Here is a 19383-nt window from a genome sequence, read left to right on the forward strand (position 1 = left end):
CCACTGATCTGAGGGCCTGTCTTTATTCCAATACCATGCGTTTTGATAACTATTGCTTTGTAGTACAGTTTAAAGTTGGGGAAAGTAACTCCTCCCATATTCTTTTTCCCAATGATTGCTTTAGCTATTCTAGGGTATTTATTGTTCCAAATGAATTTCAAAAGTGCCTGATCCACTTCTTTGAAGAATGTCATGGGTATCTTAAAAATATGGAATGCTTCACGAATTTGCATGTCATCCTTGCGCAGGGGCCATGCTAATATTCTCTGTATTGTTCCAATTTTAGTATATGTGCTGCCGAAGCGAGCACAGTTGAGCATTTTGGACCAGAGTGATAGCACAGCAGGTCGGGCATTTGCCTTGCACTTGGCTGAGCCGGGTTCTAACCCTGGCATCCATATGGTTCCCCAAGCCTGCCAGGAGTGATTTCTAACCACAGAGCCTGGAGTAACCCAGAGTGCCACTGGGTGTGGCCCATAAACAAAACAAAAAACAACAACAACAAATTTTGATCATAATATTTTTAGTTTGTAATATGTCGACAAAATGACTTCTAGAAACTTACTAATTGTCACTTCCTCCATAAAGGTGAAATTTACTACTTACGTTAGTCTCGCCCCTGAATATTTTTATTCTTCATCTTATAGTCAAAAATTCTATCACTGTTTCAGTTATTATATATATTTTGTTTTTTGGCTCACACCCGGCGGTGCTCAGGGGTTACTCCTGGCTCTTTGCTCAGAAATCACTCCTGGCAGGCACAGAGGACCATATGGGATGCCGGGATTCGAACCACTGTCCTTCTGCATGAAAGGCACAAATACCCTACCTCCATGCAATCTCTCTGGTCCCATTATATATATATTTTTTTCTGTGATCTCCTATCATAGCATTCCTTCTCTTTCTCTGTTCTTCTCATATATATAATCTGCATGTACATACTTGCTTGATTTCTTTTTGTTTGTTTGTTTGTTTTGTCTTGGCTTTTTAGTCATACCCAGTGGTGCTCAGACCTTCTCCTAACTCTGTGCTCAAGAATTCCTCCATGGGCCGGAGAGATAGCATGGAGGTAAGGCGTTTGCCTTTCATGCAGAAGGTCATCGGTTCGAATCCCGGCGTCCCATGTGGTCCCCCGTGCCTGCCAGGAGCAATTTCTGAACATGGAGCCAGGAGTAACCCCTGAGCACTGCCGGGTGTGACCCAAAAACCACAAAAAAAAAAAAAAAAGAATTCCTCCTGGGGCTGGCGAGGTGGCGCTAGAGGTAAGGTGTCTGCCTTGCGAGCACTAGCCCAGGAAGAACCGTGGTTTGATCCCCCGGCTTCCCATATGGTCCCCCCAAGCCAGGGGCCATTTCTGAGCGCTTAGCCAGGAGTAGCCCCTGAGCATCAAATGGGTGTGGCCCGAAAAATAAAAAAAAAAAGAATTCCTCCTGATGAGATTCAGCAGACCATATGTGGTGCTGGGTATTAAAATATGTTAGCTTTGTGCAGTGGCAGTATTGTAGCCAATGAGTTTTATCTGATGCGCAATTATTGCTAATTGAAAACTTTTCCCAATACCCTGCCATGACGACTTGAAATACAGTTGGCATTGGCAATTTTTGACAGTCTCTACAGAGACTGAAAAAAAAAAAAAAACTACGTTAGCTCTGGGCTGGCGAGGTGACGCTAGAGGTAAGGTGTCTGCCTTGCAAGCGCTAGCCAAGGAAAGATCGCAACCGCGGTTCGATCCCCTGGTGTCCCATATGGCCCCCCCCCCCCAAGACAGGGGCAATTTCTGAGCACTTAGCCAGGAGTAACCCCTGAGCATCAAACGAGTGTGGCTTAAAAAATAAAAAATACTGCGTTAGCTGTATGAAGGCACCCACCTTACCTGCTGTATTATTGTGCCAGCCCTCATCTTCTGTATTTTTATTGGAGTTTCTCTTTTTTCTTATTAGCAACATTTTTTAGTTAAACTTAGTAAAATTATTACTGCTTTTTGCATTGCTAGTAAGTATATATGTTTGTAAGGGGAAAAAGCTTACTTATCATTAAGATTATAGAAAAAAAAATCAGGGGCCGGGCGGTGGCGCTAAAGGTAAGGTGCCTGCCTTGGCTGCGCTAGCCTCGGACGGACCGCGGTTTGATCCCCTGGCGTCCCATATGGTCCCCCAAGCCAGGAGCGACTTCTAAGCGCATAGCCAGGAGTAACCCCTGAGTGTCACAGGGTGTGGCCCAAAAACAAAAAAAAAAGAAAAAGAAAAAAAAGAAAAAAAAATCAAACATATCTTGGCCAAAATGCTAATATTAATTTTTTGAGGTAGAGGTATGGTGAAACTTTTGTCTGCTTCTTGCTTTTGCTTTTTTAATTTTTTTCTCCCATCTGCTCCCTTGTTTTTTCTTGTTGATTCTGCAATATATTTGATGGGGGTACATTATGTCCAGTGGTGCTTGGAGCTTTCTCCTGGCTTTGCACTCAAGGCTCACTCTTGTAGGTTCATGGGACCATATAGGATGCTTATCTCAAACCCTGATCTGCTGTACTATTGTCTCCCCCCCCCCATCTTTGTTTTGTTTCTGGGCCACACTTACCAGTGTTCAGGGGTTATTCCTGGCTCTGCATTCAAGAATGACTTAACTCCCTGGCAGGTTCAGGGAAATTGAAATGGGATGCTGGAGACTGGGACGCTTGTATAAGGTGGTTTCCCTGCCCACTGAACTATCTCTGTGCCTACCCCGCTCTCCTGCCCCGTATTGTTTCTTAGTAGAATTGAGAAATCAGGTACTTGTGAGTAGTGACTGCGCTCCCTCCCCCCCAGTAGATGTTCCAGGTCTCTAAGGTGGTGCCTTCAGCTGCAGTTCAGTAAGAGAAGCAGAAGGCACTTAATGCCCAGCACCTGCCTGGACATAGTGCTACTCAGGCTCACGGGAGTAGTGAAAGGGTGTTTGAGGTGTGGTGTGAACACTCTGTTTTCTCCACTATGTGTGCAGCCTGCTATGGGATGGACCAAGAAGAGAACCACTATGTGTCACGGCTCCGGGAGGTCTACACTAGCTGTGACACCACCGGGACCGGCTTCCTGGACCGAGATGAGCTGACCCAACTCTGCCTGAAGCTGCATCTGGAAAAGCAGCTGCCGCTCCTTCTGCGGATGCTTCTTGGAAACAACCACTTTGCCCGGGTGTGTATTGAGCATCATTTCCAGAAAGCAAAGTACGGAGCACACTCATTTCATATGAGAATGGTCAGGTGACTGAAAATGGGCTTCAGAGGCAAGTCTCAGGAGATCCTGGCTGCCTGCTACCTTTTACCTCTCCCATCCACACAAAGAGATGCTTTGTGTGGGTTTTCTGTGCTAGCCCCTGTAGTGCCCAGAATCCACACACAGGCTCTTGTGTGCAGATACTCCGGCTTCTGAGCTGTCTCCCAAGCCCTGAACTCTCTTTTCTCTAATGTGATAACATTAGATTAATGTGATTCATTTTGGCCAGGTAGAAAATAAGAGCTCCAGGCTAGGGAGAGGAACAGGGGTTAAGGCCAGTTTGATCCCTGGCACCATAAAGCTCCCTGAGTTCCATGGGGTGTGGCCCTGAGACCCCTAAGTACCATCTGGCATACCCAGGTAATCCTGGTACCTCACGGCCTAAGCAGCATCTTGGGCTTTTAATGCAACTACCAGCTCTAACTGACCTAATGGGACCCTTTGAATCACTTGGGGATTCCTCCCTCAAAATAAACGAAATGGGAATTCTGAGTTCTTTTTCCTTAAGAATTCAGAGTCATCTAGATGGGGATTGAGAAACCATATCACAACAACTTTCCTGATACAAATGTCCAAAAGGCCCTTTGCCCTTATTTTGATTGAGCTGTGCCTTGATGTCAGCCTCAAGGTTAGATGCACTTTAGTACCAGTTACCTTGCTGGCTGTCCAAATTCTAAAGGAATTAATTCTTCTCCCTCAGTGAACTCAATAAAACTACTTTTGAATGAGAAAGAAGAAAAATCCAGCCATTGATTTTCTTACTTAAGCTGGTGATCAAAGACCTACTGAAGAACAACAAGCAAAGCATGCATAAGGAGATGTCTAGGAGAATACAGCCTCTTGGTACTTCTCCCAGATGTCTACTGGCCCTCTTTAAAGGCTAAGGCAAAGCTACCTTTCTTCACATTTGACAGGATCTTGGAACCTGCGGCTCTTAAATGGACGGATGTGAAAGAGAGGCAAGTCCTTAAAAGCTGTGGGACCAGGATTTCTTTTTTTCTCTATCAATATTAAAATGAGAGGCTAAAGAAATAGTACAGTAGGAAAGGTTTTGTTTTGTATCCAACTAAGCTGCATTCAATTCTCAGTTCCCTACTATATGGTTCCCTGAACCTCATTACCTGAATTTAGTAACTGGAGTAAAGCCCTGAGCACCACTAGGTGTGGTCCCCAAAGAAAACAAAATAAAAATATTACAATGACACAGTGTTGAAAAAAACAGTATTATTCAGTAAACTACTATGCTTTGAATCCCCAGGAAGAAAATTATCTCAGTTCAACTGATTACACCCTTTCTCCACCTTTTACTACATTAAAAAAAAAAAAAGATGAAGAATTAGGTGCATTTGGGACTGGAGAGATAGTACATTGGGTAGCATACTTGCCTTGCACATAGCGTTTGATCCCCAGCACCCCATATTGTCCCCCTGACCACAGCTAGGAATAATCCCTGAACATAGGGCTAGTAGTAAGCCTTGAGCACAGCTGTAGTAGCCCCAAAACAAACAAAGATCCAGCTGTGTTTTGTAGAGACAATGCGCTGGTGTCTCTTGATATTGTACTTGGCCTCTCAGAAGCAAGAGGAAGGCATGCTTGGAAAAGTCAATACTGTTCATTTAAGAAGCTGACATGAATGATCTGGATTTCCGAATTGTGCCTGGCAATTTGGAATATTTGAACTCAGAAGAATGATTCGTAACCCCGATCGAGGTTGCAGGGTTGGCTAATAGCGTAGACACTGTCGTTCTCTACCTGGACTTTCCTCACTTTCTGCTTTTGTGGGCAGAAGTGGTGAGAGAACTTATATGCTTGTTCTAGTATTTATTGCACTGTCCTTCCCTTTTGTTCTTGTTGCTGCCCCTGTGATGACTGGGGGGTTGCACCTGCTTTGTGCCAGTACTCTGAGATCACATCCTTTGCTGTGGGTGTTGGGGAGCTTAATGGGCAGCTTAATGGCCTGAGCAATGGACTCAGTATGTGGTGGTGGTGGTGGTGGGGCAGCCTCACGCCTGCTAGGCAGATGCCTTGCTTCTGGGCCTTTCTTGGCTCCCACGAAAGGTTTTCAAACATCAGATTATCAAAGATTAGTGCTCACATGCCTGATAGAGAAAAAGCAGCTGTGTACAGGGCAAGTGCCCTACCCACTGTATTGCTTCTCAGGCCCTTGCATTTCATCTTTAATTTCATCTTTATTTATTTTTATTTATTTGTTATTTTGGGGGGATCACACCTGGCAGTGCTCAGGTGTTAGTTGGTCCTGGCTCTGCACTCAGAAATCATTCCTGGCAGGCTTGGGGGACCATATGGTATACCAGGGATCGAACTCAGGTCTGCTCTGGGTTGTCTGCGTGCAAGGCAAATGCCCTACTGCTGTGCTATTGCTCAGGTTCCTAATTTCATCTTTAATTTCTCCTTGAGTGTTATAAATTTTGGTATAAAATTTTCCTTAAAAACTAATATAGATTTGGGGACATAGCTCAGAGAGGTGGAGTACATGGAGTTTGCACGAGATCTCAAGTTTGATCCCTGACACTACATGACATCTAACACCTTCCAGGTTCCAGCATTGGAACCATACGGTTTAAACACAGGCCATGTAATTTTTGTGGGGATTTTTGTTGTTGTTTTTGGTCTTTTGGCCACACTTGTGATGCTTAGGGCTTTCTCTCAGTTCTGTGCTTAGGGATTATTCCTGGGGGTCTCAGGATACCATATGTGGTGTCAGAGATCGAACAGGTCAGTTGGATGCAAACTATGAAGAAAGAGGTCAGGATGGAACAAATAGACCAAAATGGTGGTATCAGACTTGACCATTTGCTCCCACAGCTATTATTTTATTGTTGTTTATTTGTTATGGGGGACCACACCCAGCAGTGCTCATGGCTTATTTCTGATTCTTTGTTCAGAAATCAATCCTGGTGAGGCTTGGGGGACCATATGGGATACCAGGGATAGAGCCCCTTTGAGCCATATGCAAGGCAAATGCCCTACCAACGTACTATTGCTCCTACTGCTGTCTGAGGGGGAGAAGAGTCACTTGCTTAATATCAGCAGCATCACAGAAGGCATTGGATTTGAGATCAGAGTGGCCGTTGTATTTCGCATCCATTTGTTCGAGTGTGTTTTGAAGTTTCTGTATACTAGGCAGTATCTAGAAGCTGTGGATGTGAAGCTGGAATCCAGTGTCTTCTGTTTGAAAGGAAATAAATGCATTAATGCATGCGTGCATGCATGAACAAATACGAATGATTGTACATTCACATGAGCATGGTTCAGACCACAAGTATCAGAAGGAGTCTTTTCAACATGAGATTGCTTAAATCCTAGTATGTAATGACATTTTGTATGACCCAAAGAAAAGGTATGGAGATTTCTTTTATTGGGGGGTAGAGTCTTTGGATCGTACCTGGGAGTACTCAGGGGCTGCTCCTCTCCCTGTGCTCTGGGGATTGCAGCAGGGTTGAGGGAAGCAGCCATTTCCAAGACAAGTGCCTTACCCTGGGAACACATCTTTGAGAAAGAGCAGTAGCACAGAGGGGGGCTTTGCCTTATTGACCCAGGTTCAATCTCTGGCATCCCATTTGGACCCCAAGCCTGCCAGAAGTGATTTCTGAGCACATCACCTGAGCACCGCTGGGTGTGGCCCAGCAACAAAATAAAAACCAGAAAATGTCTTGAATTGAATCAATGTAAGATACATAGTCATAAAGCTGTTCATGGCTGAGTTTCGGTCATACAGTGTCTAACTCCCATCACTTCACCAGTGCACATGTCCCACCACCAATGTCCCCAGTTTTCCTCCCCTGCCTTCTTCCCTGTCTGCTTTTGTGGAAGACATTTCTTTCTCTCCCTCCCTCTCTCTCTTTCTTTCTCTCCCCTCATCTTCCTCTCCCTCCCTCTCTTTCCTTCCTTCTCCCTCTCCATTCCCTCCCCCTTTTCAGCCATTTTCGTTACTGAGGAGTATCATGCATATCACTTTTATTTTCTTTCAGCACCCAGTTCTTGTCCAGTGTGATCATTTCCAACTATCACTAGCATTGTGGTCCCTTCTCTTGGTTTTTTGTTTTTTGGTTTTTTGTTTTTTTTTTTGGGTTTTTGAGCCACACCCGGCGGTGCTCAGGGGTTCCTCCTGGCTGTCTGCTCAGAAATAGCTCCTGGCAGGCACGGGGAACCATATGGGACACCGGGATTCGAACCAACCACCTTAGGTCCTGGATCGGCTGCTTGCAAGGCAAACACCGCTGTGCTATCTCTCTGGGCCCTCTCTTGGTATCTTTTTAAATAAATCTTTATTTAAGCACCATGATTATAAGCATATTCATATTTGGGTTTCAGTCATAAACAGAATACCCCCCTTCACCAGTGCAACATTCCCACCACCAATGCACCCCCTCATCCCCCGCCCCTGCCTGTATCGAGACAGGCATTCTACTTCTCTCATTCTTTAACATTGTCATGCTAGTTGTTAGTGTAGTTATTTCCCTAACAGCATTCACCACTCTTTTGGTGAGCTTTTTTTTTTTTTTTTTTTTTGGTTTTTGGGCCACACCCTGTGCCGCTCAGGGGTTACTCCTGGCTATGCGCTCAGAAGTTGCTCCTGGCTTCTTGGGGGACCATATGGGACACCGGGGGATCGAACCGCGGTCCGTCCTAGGCTAGCGCAGGCAAGGCAGGCACCTTACCTCCAGCGCCACCGCCTGGCCCCTCTTTTGGTGAGCTTTAAATTGTAAGCCAGTCCTTCCGGCCTTTCCAGCCCTTAACTCTGTTGTCTCTGGGCCTTATTACAGTAATGCGGGCCCGGAAAGATAGCACAGCGGTGTTTGCCTTGCAAGCAGCCGATCCAGGACCTAAGGTGGTTGGTTCGAATCCCGGTGTCCCATGTGGTCCCCCGTGCCTGCCAGGAGCTATTTCTGAGCAGATAGCCAAGAGTAACCCCTGAGCACCGCTGGGTGTGGCCCTAAAAAACAAAAACAAAAACAGTAATGCCTTTAATTTTTCATAGAAGAGTGAGACTATTCTGTTTCTATCTCTCTCCCTCTGACTTATTTCACTCAACATAATAGATTCCATGTACAACCATGTATAGGAAAATTTCATGGCTTCATCTCTCCTGACAACTGTATAATATTTCATTGTGTACATGTACCTCAGTTTCTTTAGCTATTTACCTGTTGAAGGAATCTTGGTTGTTTCCAGAGTCTGACTTTTGTAGATAATGCTGCAATGAATATACGTGTGAGGAAGGGGTTTTTGTGTTCGTAGGGTATCCCCCTAGGAGTGGAATAGCTGGATCGTATGGGAGCTCAATTTCCAGTTTTTTGAAGAATCTCCATCTTGTTTTCCATAACAGCTGGACTAGACTAGACCAGCAGTGAATAAGAGTTCCTTCCTCTCCACATCTCTGCCAGCACTGATTGTTCTTGCTCTTTGTGATGTGTGCCAGTCTCTGTGGTGTGAGATGGTACCTCATTGTAGTTTTGATTTGCATCTCCCTGATGATTAGTGATGTGGAGCATTTTTTCATGTGTCTTTGGCCATGTGTATTTCTTCTTTGAGGAAAATGTCTGTTGATTTCTTCTCCCCATTTTTTGATGGGGTTATATGTTTTTTTCTTATTAAGTTCTGTCAGAACTTTGTATATTTTTTATATTAGCCCCTTGTCTGATGGGTAGTAGGTGAATAGTTTCTCCTAGTCTGTGGGTGACTTTTGTATCTTAGGCACTATTTCCTTTGAGGTGCAGAAGCTTCTCAGCTAAATATATTCCCATCTGTTTATCTCTGCTTCCACTTGTTTGGAGAGTGCTGTTTCCTCCTTGAAGATGCCTTTAGTCTCAATGTCATGGAGTGTTTTACCTATGTGTTGTCCTATATACCTTATGGTTTCAGGCCTGATATCAAGGTCTTTAATCCATTTGGATTTGATCTTTGTGCATGGTGTTAGATGGGGGGCTAAGTTGGCTTTTTTGCAAATGGCTGGTCAGTTGACTCACCACCATTTGTTGTCCTTGGCTGACGCTTGCAAGGCAGAACCTTACCTCCAGCGCCACCTCACCGGCCCCAATGCCACTGGTCTTTCCTCAAAATAAACAGAGAATGAAAAATCCTAAGAGTTTAGAAAATTGGTCTCAGTGCAGGAGGCAACGGAAAATGCTTCTAGCTGAGTGGCTAATGCAAAGGGCACTGTGGTGTATGTGCCATCTGTTTCCAGGAGGCTGACTTCTCTTTTCTTAAATCGCCCAGGTCAACTTCGAGGAGTTCAAGGAAGGTTTTGTCGCATTGTTGTCATCAGATACTGCTGTGGAGCCTGAAGAGGAAAACACTAGTTCTTTGGGGTCAGGTAGGAGGATTTGCTCCTCTCACTCCTGGTATCATATTCTGATTGATGGCCCGAAAACCTGAACACTCTCCCTATTTTTTGGTTTTTGGGTCACACTCAGCAGCGCTTAAGCATTTCTCCTGGTTACTCCTGGCTCTACGCTCAGAAATTGCTCCTGGCAGGCTCGGGGGGACCCCATGGGATGCCAAGATTCGAACCACCGTCCTTCTGCATGCAAGGCAAATGCCCTTCCTCCATGCTATCTCTCCGACCCCGCACTGTCACTTTCAAGCTGGGATCCAGAACACAGCCCTTTTTCTCTTCTTGTTTTCTTCTTGTTGCTTCCTTGTAAAATAGTACTGGCAGGAGAAGACCCCACTTTGTCTCTCAGCATGATACAGCGTGCTCTGAGTCCTGCTGGCACTTTCAGTCAGTGCGTGTGCTTCCATTGGCCATTTCTGTTGCCCTTTTCTTGAACATAAGCACAAATGAAGGAGACGGACATGGGTACCTAGCGTTGGGGGGGGGGGGCGTCCAGTTGTCCCCTCCTAAGCCTCTGGGGTGGGCTGTAGCCAGTGTTCTCCTGAGGGAGGGAGGGTTGATAATGCCTGCTTCTCCCTCCTCCAAGGGGAGCATGCGCCTCATGGAGAGCAGCTGCTTCTTTCTTTCCTGTCCTTGTTCCTCTGTCATCCCAATGTCTTCCAACCCTCTATGTCGATGCTCTTCGTAGAGTGGTGTTTTTCCCAGCTGGATGGAGATAATTGAAGTCCAGACTGTTGTTTGATAGCATTGGGGAATGTTGGGAAAAGTCCTGTTTCCCTGGAAGCAAAACTTTCTTGGATGTTAGTATTATGCTAACAAAAATGCCAGCCTAGGGTGTTCCCTGGTTTGATCCCCGGCGCTGCATAGGGGCTCCTGAGCAGGGGAGCGCTGGTTGCAGCCCCAGCGCTCCTCCTCGTCCCAAGAGAAAATGGCCAGTGGCTAACTTGAGGAGAACTTGGTTGAGGAAATTCCACTGCAGCGTCAGGGATGACTTGGAGGTGACAGATGGGCACAGGGTGAGCCAAGGAGGGGAGGGGGTGGAAGCAAATCCATCCTGGGGAGCAGCACCATGTGCTGGCTGTGTGGCCCACGGGGTGCTGATGGGTGGGTAGAGCTGGACCCAGTCCTGTGGGAACTCAGCACCTTCCTCTTCAAAATGCATCCCACACCCTGTTTTAGTCCAAAGTGATCCTGTCACCACCTCTGAAGGCCCAAGATCTGTGGCTGTGCACAAGTCCTGGGGAACCTGGAGGGAAGGAGTCCAGGAAAGCAAGGCCAGGAATCTGGCACGTCTGTGGTGCTGCTTGCCTGCCTTCCTGACCCGCCTGTCCCATTCACACCAAGGTTCTCTTCTGGTTTCTTTCCTCCAATACCTGGCCCTGTGCTGTGTGGTCTTGGCCCTAGACTGGAGCCATCGCCAACATAGTGGGGTGAGGGTGTTCAAGGCTCCAGTCTGGGGCCAAGACCATGCAGCCTGGCGGGATTTGTGAGAACAGGGTCCTGTGAGGGAAGTGCTGGGAGGCAGGAGGAACTTGAAAGGTAGCAAGCAGTATTCAGGGGCTATTCCTGATGCTGTGCTGCTCCCAAAAGTGCTTGGAGAATCATGCAGAGTAGGGGATCAAACCCAGGCTTCCCTTAATCAAAGCCTGCACTTCCTGTCAAAACTGCTCTGAGGCCTTCTCTGGGCTCTGAACATCTCCAGCACCTCCTCCTCTCCACAGGGCTCCGCAGGGCGTCCCCATAGTGATGGTGATGGTGATGGTGAAGCTGCCTCTTTCTTCACAGCTGCTTCTGGTGTTGTGCCACCAAAGTATGTGAGTGGCACCAAGAGGTACGGGCGTCGGAGCCACCCTGAGCCCTGCAGCTCTACGGCCAAGTATCTCCCTGAACCGTCCACCAGGGCCCTGCTGAGAAGCCAGCTGCACCGTGCCGCATCCCTGGAAAGCGTAGAGGTGGGTTCAGTTTCTCCTCCCCCACTCTGCTGACCTTTAACTTACATTATGATTTGGGGTCACCAGGGTCACACTCAGAGGTGCTTGTTGTGTGTCTGGATTAAATGATCAAGTCACAGTTCGGAGCCACGGCCAGACACCAAAGCCTTCTCCTTAGGGAGATGACCAATGGGCACAGGTCTAGGGAGAACAGGGGCAACACTGGGCATTTCAGCTCACCAGTATCATTGGCAGGACGTTTCATTCTGAAAAATCTTTAAGTCTGATTGTCTGTAGGGAAGTTGCACCCAAGGCATTGGCTTAGTCAGTGGGGCTCATGAGGGGCCTTGTTCACTCCCTGCCTGCTCTCTAATCCCCCTGCCCAGGAGGGCAGAAAGGCTGCTCTGTGCCATGTGACAGCAGTCAACAAAGTCTAGAAGAGGGAAGTACTTGCTAGAGAAGCCACAGGGAGGAGTTGGAAGTACCAAGGCCTCAGCTCTGCCCATTCAAACCCTTAAGCCAGATAAACATGTACTTGCAAGATCAGGGAGGGGCCAGGAGCCTTGTGGGGCTAATTAAAGCTCCCAAGTCTCCTGAACAGGCACTGGATCCCTTCCCTAGAGATAGGTTCTTGGGATATTGCAGCCTTCATGGCAACAAGGAACAGATCCGCAGCCTGTGAGCAAACCAAGACCTCACAGACTGAAGGATTTCTAGAAGTTTTGTTCTCTGTGGTACCCACTGGAACAGCTCAAGATGGATGAACACTTCCTATAAATAAGGCCGCCTTGGACTCCCCCAGATTAATTTGTTTACATTCCAGCACTTGTACAGGAAAGCAGGGGGAGTAAACAAATATATATTGAAATCTTCTGTCTCTCTTTTTCTCTTTTTTTTGTTTTTGTTTTGGGGCAGCTGCAAAACAGGATCCCCTCTGTTCAGGGGTTACTCTTGGTTTTGCACTTAGGAATCACTTCTGGCAGGGCTCAGGGAACCATATGGGATGCCAAAGATCACATCTTTTGTGTGCAAGGCAAGATCCCTCTTACTGTACTATAGGACCTTGGTCCTTCAGTGCTTTTCTCAGAACCGTGCTATACTTGGCCACCCCAACAAATCCTGGATGTTTTTTGTTGTTGTTGTTGTTATTGTTCTTTGTTTAAATGAAATCAGAAGGGAAGGGACAGATCTAGAAAGGTCTCTTCTACATGTGGGATGTAGAGACACTTTGTAAGGAAGTAACAAATGACCAATGGCGAGAATTGAAGAGGTGGGCCACAGAACTGAGCTTACCCAGGAGAGGAATGGGGACACTGGCTGCAGGATCTGACCTTGCCAAGCTCTCTCTCTCTCTCTCTCTCTCTCTCTCTCTCTCTCTCTCTCTCTCTCTCTCTCTCTCTCTCTCTCTCTCTCTCTCTCTCTCTCTCTCTCTCTCTCTCTCTCTCAGCTGCTCCTAGGCAGCTTCAGATGCGCGCTTCTATTTGCACTGTGTCCTTGAGGATTCATACTGTCTTTGTTTCCAGAGTCTCAAGTCGGATGAAGAAGCTGAAAGCCCTAAAGAACCTCAGAATGAGTTGTTTGAAGCACAAGGTACAGCCCTGAGCCTGCTCTTGCCTGGTGCTTCGGAAACTGTAGGAGCTGAGTTCCAAAGCTGGAGGCTGGACATAAATGTAGCTTCCTGGGAGAATGGGCAGTCCAGGAGGTGCTTCATCTTATGCTGTAGTCGGGTCCTCAGCCACATGCCCGCAGGTGGGCCTCATGGCTGTGGGGGTCCCCCAGGCGAGGCTTGTATATATTCCTGATGTCCATTCTGCCGGCTGTGACCCAAGTGGAGTGAGAGGTGGTCCCAAACCTGGGGAGTCCCATGGTGGCTTCCTACAACAGCTTCCTAAGTGTCCCAATGAATCAGAGGCTACCTGCCAGCAGCTCTAGTCCCAGAACCATAGCCCAGGGAGAGGGAGGCTAACTGGCCACGCAGTGTTTGCTGATGTGAACTCTGGACTGTGGGCCATGGATCCCAGGCTCATGTGCTTTCACCTCACCAGATGATGGAGTCTGACCTCGGAGGTATTGGAGGAAGCACGCAGACCCCGGGGTTAGAAAGAGCAGCTAAGCCAGCTCAGTCTCAGGTGATGAAAAGGCAGGGACTTAAAGAAAGCCGTTCACTGACTACCTTGTGCGCTTACCTTGGGAAATGGTTTCTTCCTGGCCCTGACAGAAATCTTTCTGTCAGGCTAAAAGTGGTCTAGCTCTGTGCACCAGCCTCCAGCCACAGAGGAGTTTATTTGAAGGGTTGGAGAGATAGTACACTGAATAGGGATTGCTTGCATACAGCCAAGTTTGGGCTCCAGCACCCACACTCCATGTGTTCCCCCACACCTGCCAGGATCGATTCTCGAGTGCAGATCCAGAAGGAAGCCCTGAGCAGGTGTGTGACCAAATACCAACAACTGCAAAACATACACAAAAATGAACTGTATCAAAAAAGTTTGTTGTTTGGGGGCTACGCTCACTGAGGCTTAGCTGTTACTCCTGGCTCTGTGCTCAGGTATCAGGACTGGCAGTGTTCATGGGAACCAAATAGGATGTGGGGGATCAAATCCAGGATACACACTTGCAAGGCAAGTGTCCTATCATTGTGCTGTCAAGCCAGCCCCTCAAGCCATTTTCAAAAACAGTTATTTGAGCCCCTTGACCACCCCATGACATAAATAATCCCCAGTGTTGGGCTTTCTCCAACAATTTTGCTTGCTCGAAAAATTGAGAGGATTTGCCAACACATTTGATGAATTGAAAGCGAGGACCAATGGGGCTGGAGAGATAGCACAGCGGCGCTTGCCTTGTAAGCAGCCAACCCAGGACCTAAGATGGTTGGTTCGAATCCCGGCATCCCATATGGTCCCCCGAGCCTGCCAAGAGCTATTTCTGAGCAGATAGCCAGGAATAACCCCTGAGCACTGCCAGGTGTGGCCCAAAAAACAAAACAAAACAAAAAAAAAAAAAAAGAAAAAAGCAAGTGAGGACCAAGTGATAGGACAGGTGGGAGGCACTTGCCTTGCATGGATTTGATCCCTGCTACTTCAGAAGTCCCCTAAGACCTGCCAGGAACAGTCCTTGAGTGCAGCTAGGTGTGGCCCAACCTTCCTACAAAAAATGAAAGTGAACATCATATGCCTCCCACATCGACTCCGCCTGTGACTGTCCGCAGTTGGACCATCTGAGGTAACTGGCCCCTGCTTTGCCTATTTAATGTCCCCCTCCGACTCTCCGCTGCAGGCCAGTTGCCAGCTTGGGGCTCTGAGGCACTCTCAAGCCCCCAGAAGTTCTGCGGTCCTGCCTTGGACTCTCCGAAGAGCCGCCTCTGGGGCATCTGGAAGGAGCTGGGGGTCGGCGGCAGTGGCCACCTCACTGAGCAGGAGCTGGCGGTGGTGTGCCAGAGCGTTGGTCTCCAGACCCTGGAGAAAGAGGTGAGAGGAGGCGCCATCCTGTGGCAGTGAGCATTGGGTCTGGAAAAGCTCTTCTGGAGCCAGAGCTTAATTGCTGCCACTTCTGCTCTGAGACCCAGCGATGCCCCCCAGTGCCACTGCCATTGCTACATGGGGCCCTCTCTGACCAGTGAGCCTCTCAAGCTGTGGGTACTTCTGAGCACCGACATTAACGGAACTGCCACTACTTTCAGGTGCACATCTCATCTTATCACACACACACACACACACACACACACACACACACACACACACACACGTATGCATGCACGCACACACACCGCCTTGCTGGTGAGAGCTGCACATCTCATCTTATCACACACACACACACACACACACGTATGCATGCACGCACACACACCGCCTTGCTGGTGAGAGCTGTACCCCGAGTGCACATCTCCTAGCTTCCACCACTAGTACCTGAGACAGTACTGTGGTACGGTTGGATATCTCCCAGTTTTGTGACTTTTTCAAGCTGGAAGGGAAAGGCCTTGGTGACACGAGGTCAAGTGTGGGATCAGACTGTTCTGGGTTCAGCCAGGAACACACAGGGTGGCTGGGAGTGGAGGAGGCAAAAGGCACTTTGGCGGTTGGGCTGACCCACAGAAGGCAGGAATAGTATCTGAATGAGTGTGCTGACTTCTGTTTAGGAGCTGGAGGACCTATTCAACAAGCTGGATCAAGATGGGGATGGCAGAGTGAGTCTCGAAGAGTTCCAGGTGGGCCTCTTCAACCATGGCCCTGCCCCACTCCTGGACTTTTCCACTTCCATCAGCCCCAGCAGGCCCTGGTCCCATTACCAGGTAAAACGGTCCAGTAGAGTTTTGAGCCATGGTGGTAGCTGCCACCATTCTCTAGTCTTCAGCCCGTGTATCACTGTCTCCAGCCCCTACGCATTGTCCCTGTAATCCCCTGCCATAGTGCTAGTGGGGGATGCAGACACACATGAATTGGGGCCATGCATCTTGAGACTGTAGGACCTCACAGACCAGGCATGCTTCTTCTATCTGGGCATCACTGGGTGAGTTGCTTCCTTTGAGACTCTGGCTTCTTATCTCTTTGTTTTTGGGGTCACAACCAGCAGCACTCAGGGGTTACTCCTGGCTCTACGCTCAGAAATTGCTCCTGGCAGGCTCAGGGGGCCATATGGGATGCCGGAATTCGAACCACCGACCTTCTGCATGCAAAGCAAATGCCTTACCTCCATGCTATCTCTCCGGCCCCTGGCTTCCTTTTATTTCATTTTTTTTGCCCCTGGCTTGTTATCTTTGAAATGGCCTCCACCTTATCTGGGTCACAGGATGTGTGAGTGTGGTGTTTTCTCAGTGTGGCCCACTTCGTTACAGCAGGTATGACACTGGCCTTGCATGATGCTGACCCTGGTTTGGTTCCCAGCACCTGTATTGCCACCCCAAGCACCCTGAGCACAGAGCCAGGAGTCATGGCTGAACATAGCCAGGCGTGGCCCGAAAGAACTGGAGAGAGGGAGAGAGAGAAAGAGAGAAGAGAGAGGGAAGAGAGAGGGCGAGGCCGGATGACATCCTGGTGCTTTCTGGTCTGCCTGCTCTAGGTGGCTGGTCTCTCAGCTGGCGGGAGTTTGTGGCACTGAGGCTTGCCTGTGCTCACTGTGGCTGTGGATCTCGGGTGCCTTGGCCCCCGGTTTGTGCCACTTGTCTTCCTGCTAAGGCTTAGAGTGTGTCCTGCACTGTGTTAGACTTGCTGTGCTCAGAGAGGAGGTAAGAGGAGAGGGTCCAGGGCCTTGATTCCTTTGAGAGCCTGAGCATCCGAGAGTATGGAGCGCTTCCCCACCCACTCCCTCCTGTGTCTGAGCTGCAGGTCTCCCTCGAGGACTGGACTGGGGGCTACCTTGGCTTTGTGAGCATACCCGCCTTCTATGCTACTGGAAAGGGTGGGGATCTAGAAGAGTCTGGCTGCAGGGTCAATAGACACTGCCCTGTAGCACTTACATCCACATTTGGCCAAGCTGGTGGACATGTCTGAGCAGAGCCCTGAACCAGAGACCAGCCACAGAAGTTTGGGGGAGCATGTTTTAGCTGGGATTAAGTTGTCTGGGAAGAACCAGGGAATCCAGATCTGACCAGCCGGGTCAAGGGAAGGCCCAGGGGAAGTTATGTATCTCTGGGAGATGGGAGGTCATGGGGTTCACTCCTCCTCCCTGAGTCCCCTCAGTAAAGGTTTATGGAGGGCCCTGCTTGAGAGAAAATATGGAAAACTGGTCTTATCTTGTGAAGGATCATAACTCTTGGATAAAATAGGTTTTCCTGATCTAGAAAGTATTTCTGAGTTGGCAAGAGACAAGCAGTTTTGCTTTTTCAATTCATTTTTAGTTCCTTCTTCCCCAATTAAAAATTTCATTTGAGGGGCCGGAGCAATAGTGCAGCAGTAGGGCATTTGCCTTGCAGGCAGCTGGCGTCCCATATGGTCCCCCAAGCCAGGAGTGATTTCTGAGTGCATAGCCAGGAGTAAGAGTCACTGGGTGTGGCCCAAAAAACAAAAATAAAATATTTTATTTAGTAAACTTTACTTAAATGCTGTGGTTTACAGTCGTTCAAATGCAGATGTGTTGGGCATTTAAGGATTCATCACAAGGTGGCCTTCCCTCCACCATTGTCCCCAGTTTTCCCCCTCCCCATTCTGCTCTCATACCAGGAACAAATAATTTATATTGTGGCAAATGGATTATTAAACTTTATTTTATTTTATTTTTTATTTTTTGGTTTTTGGGCCACACCCGGCGGTGCTCAGGGGTTCCTCCTGGCTGTCTGCTCAGAAATAGCTGCTGGCAGGCACGGGGGACCATATGGGACGCTGGGATTCGAACCAACCACCTTAGATCCTGGATCGGCTGCTTGCAAGGCAAACGCCGCTGTGCTATCTCTCCGGGCCCTTATTTATTTTTTTTACTGCTTCATGAGCTTCAGTGTTTTATTTTTTTATTTATAATATACTTTTTCTCTCTACATATGTTCAGAGTTGCACAATGCTTTACACTTTTTCCTTTATATTTCCTTCAGAGCACACTATTTATTCATCATATTACTAATACAAGTACATATAAAACTTTATTATATTGTGGCAAACGGACTACATACTTCAGTAAAAGAAAATTTGTGGAAATTCGTTACATGTCACATTGGGTTCATTGCAGTCTGAGGGTTTGCTGAGCTGCTTGTAGCCAGTTGAGCCTTCGGTGTTATTTCTGCTTCTTGAACTTTAGTTACTTTCCTATCTAATCTGGAGTTTGTTCTACTTCCGGCTGTCAGTTTTGTGGCCCGGAGGCGCTCTAGGAGTTCTGTGGACTGGGCTGATGAGCTTCAGAGGCTTGCGTCCCTTCCGAGGAGAGATGTGGCAGGCCACTGTTTCCCCAGTGGCAGCGCTGGGTGTGGTTGTGGCTACTGGGGCTACGTCGGTCAGTCCGGAGTGATGGGGAGGCCCATCCCGACTCCAAGAATGCCCCAGAGTTTTCAGCCTGAAATGAGTGTGCCCGGAACTTGAAGCCATGGAATCGGGCCGTTTGTGTGGTGGCTCTGGGGAGAGGCTGCAGCTGCCGGGGCTTCAGCAGGGCAGACAGTCTGCCTGCCTTCTTCACGAGGGGGCCCCAGAATTTTCAACCCAAAGACCAGTGTTGCCTGTGAGTACCATTGGCTTCGCTTGCAACTTTTTTGAGATTAGTCATGAGTCTGTGAGGTGGCTACCTTATTTGCGTGGTGGCTGCTGTAGCAATGGGCTCCCTCCCTCCCTTCCCTCCTTCCATCCCTCCTTCCTTCCCTCCCTCCCTCCCTCCCAGTACTCAGGCGTTCTATGCTCAGGAGTGACCCCTGTTGGTGCTAGGAAATCTTCTACTGTGCTGGGGATCAAACTGGGGTGAGCTGTTTGCAAGACAAGTGCTTTAACCCTTGAGTTCTCTCTACATAACCCCATTTTGTATTTCTTTCCATCGTGGTCACCTCCCTGAGGGTCTTTTTTTTTGTGAGGCTTTGAGCTTGTGTAGTTCCTGATCAGAGGAAGACTGTCCAAACTTTGTCCTCCTATCTCCCAGTAAGTCAGAGTGGGGGACTGAAGATGGCCCGGCACAGCGTAAAGTGTGCGAGTCTCACGCCTTCCCTCGCCCCATGCAGGTGCTGGAAGAGGGCAGCTGCCACACTGCCACCACGTCGTCCCTCGTTTCCCTGTGCTCAGGCCCGCGTCTTCTCTGCAGCCTTGATGATGGCACTGGCTTTGTCTTGCCTGAGCAGCTCATTGCCTTTTGGGCTCAAGAGGGGATTCAGAATGGAGCAGAGATCCTACAGGTTTGGAAACAATGGGGCAGGCGGGCCCTGGGGAGGGAGGACAGAGCCCTAAAG

General features: G+C 48.4%; 1 protein-coding gene and 2 non-coding genes across 3 annotated transcripts in view; 2 read left to right on the forward strand and 1 right to left on the reverse strand.

Annotated features, from left to right (window-relative positions):
* Window positions 1-203: 203 nt before the first annotated feature.
* On the reverse strand, window positions 204-310 carry LOC126019674 (U6 spliceosomal RNA). Its single transcript, XR_007499304.1, has one exon. It is a non-coding gene; the product is annotated as a U6 spliceosomal RNA (small nuclear RNA).
* Window positions 311-1479: 1169 nt separating this feature from the next.
* On the forward strand, window positions 1480-1620 carry LOC126019593 (U4 spliceosomal RNA). Its single transcript, XR_007499232.1, has one exon. It is a non-coding gene; the product is annotated as a U4 spliceosomal RNA (small nuclear RNA).
* Window positions 1621-2976: 1356 nt separating this feature from the next.
* NINL (ninein like) overlaps window positions 2977-19383 on the forward strand; it is a 62000-nt gene continuing 45593 nt past the window's right edge. The window contains exons 1-7 of the mRNA XM_049780238.1: window positions 2977-3164; window positions 9486-9582; window positions 11389-11555; window positions 13058-13124; window positions 14811-15001; window positions 15670-15822; window positions 19159-19329. Of these exons, the coding sequence (XP_049636195.1) occupies window positions 2985-3164; window positions 9486-9582; window positions 11389-11555; window positions 13058-13124; window positions 14811-15001; window positions 15670-15822; window positions 19159-19329 (1026 nt within the window). The 5' untranslated portion in view covers window positions 2977-2984. The remainder of the gene's footprint in view (window positions 3165-9485; window positions 9583-11388; window positions 11556-13057; window positions 13125-14810; window positions 15002-15669; window positions 15823-19158; window positions 19330-19383) is intronic.

Source organism: Suncus etruscus, chromosome 9 (assembly GCF_024139225.1).
Source record: "Suncus etruscus isolate mSunEtr1 chromosome 9, mSunEtr1.pri.cur, whole genome shotgun sequence".
In the NCBI taxonomy this organism is placed as follows: Eukaryota; Metazoa; Chordata; class Mammalia; order Eulipotyphla; family Soricidae; genus Suncus; species Suncus etruscus.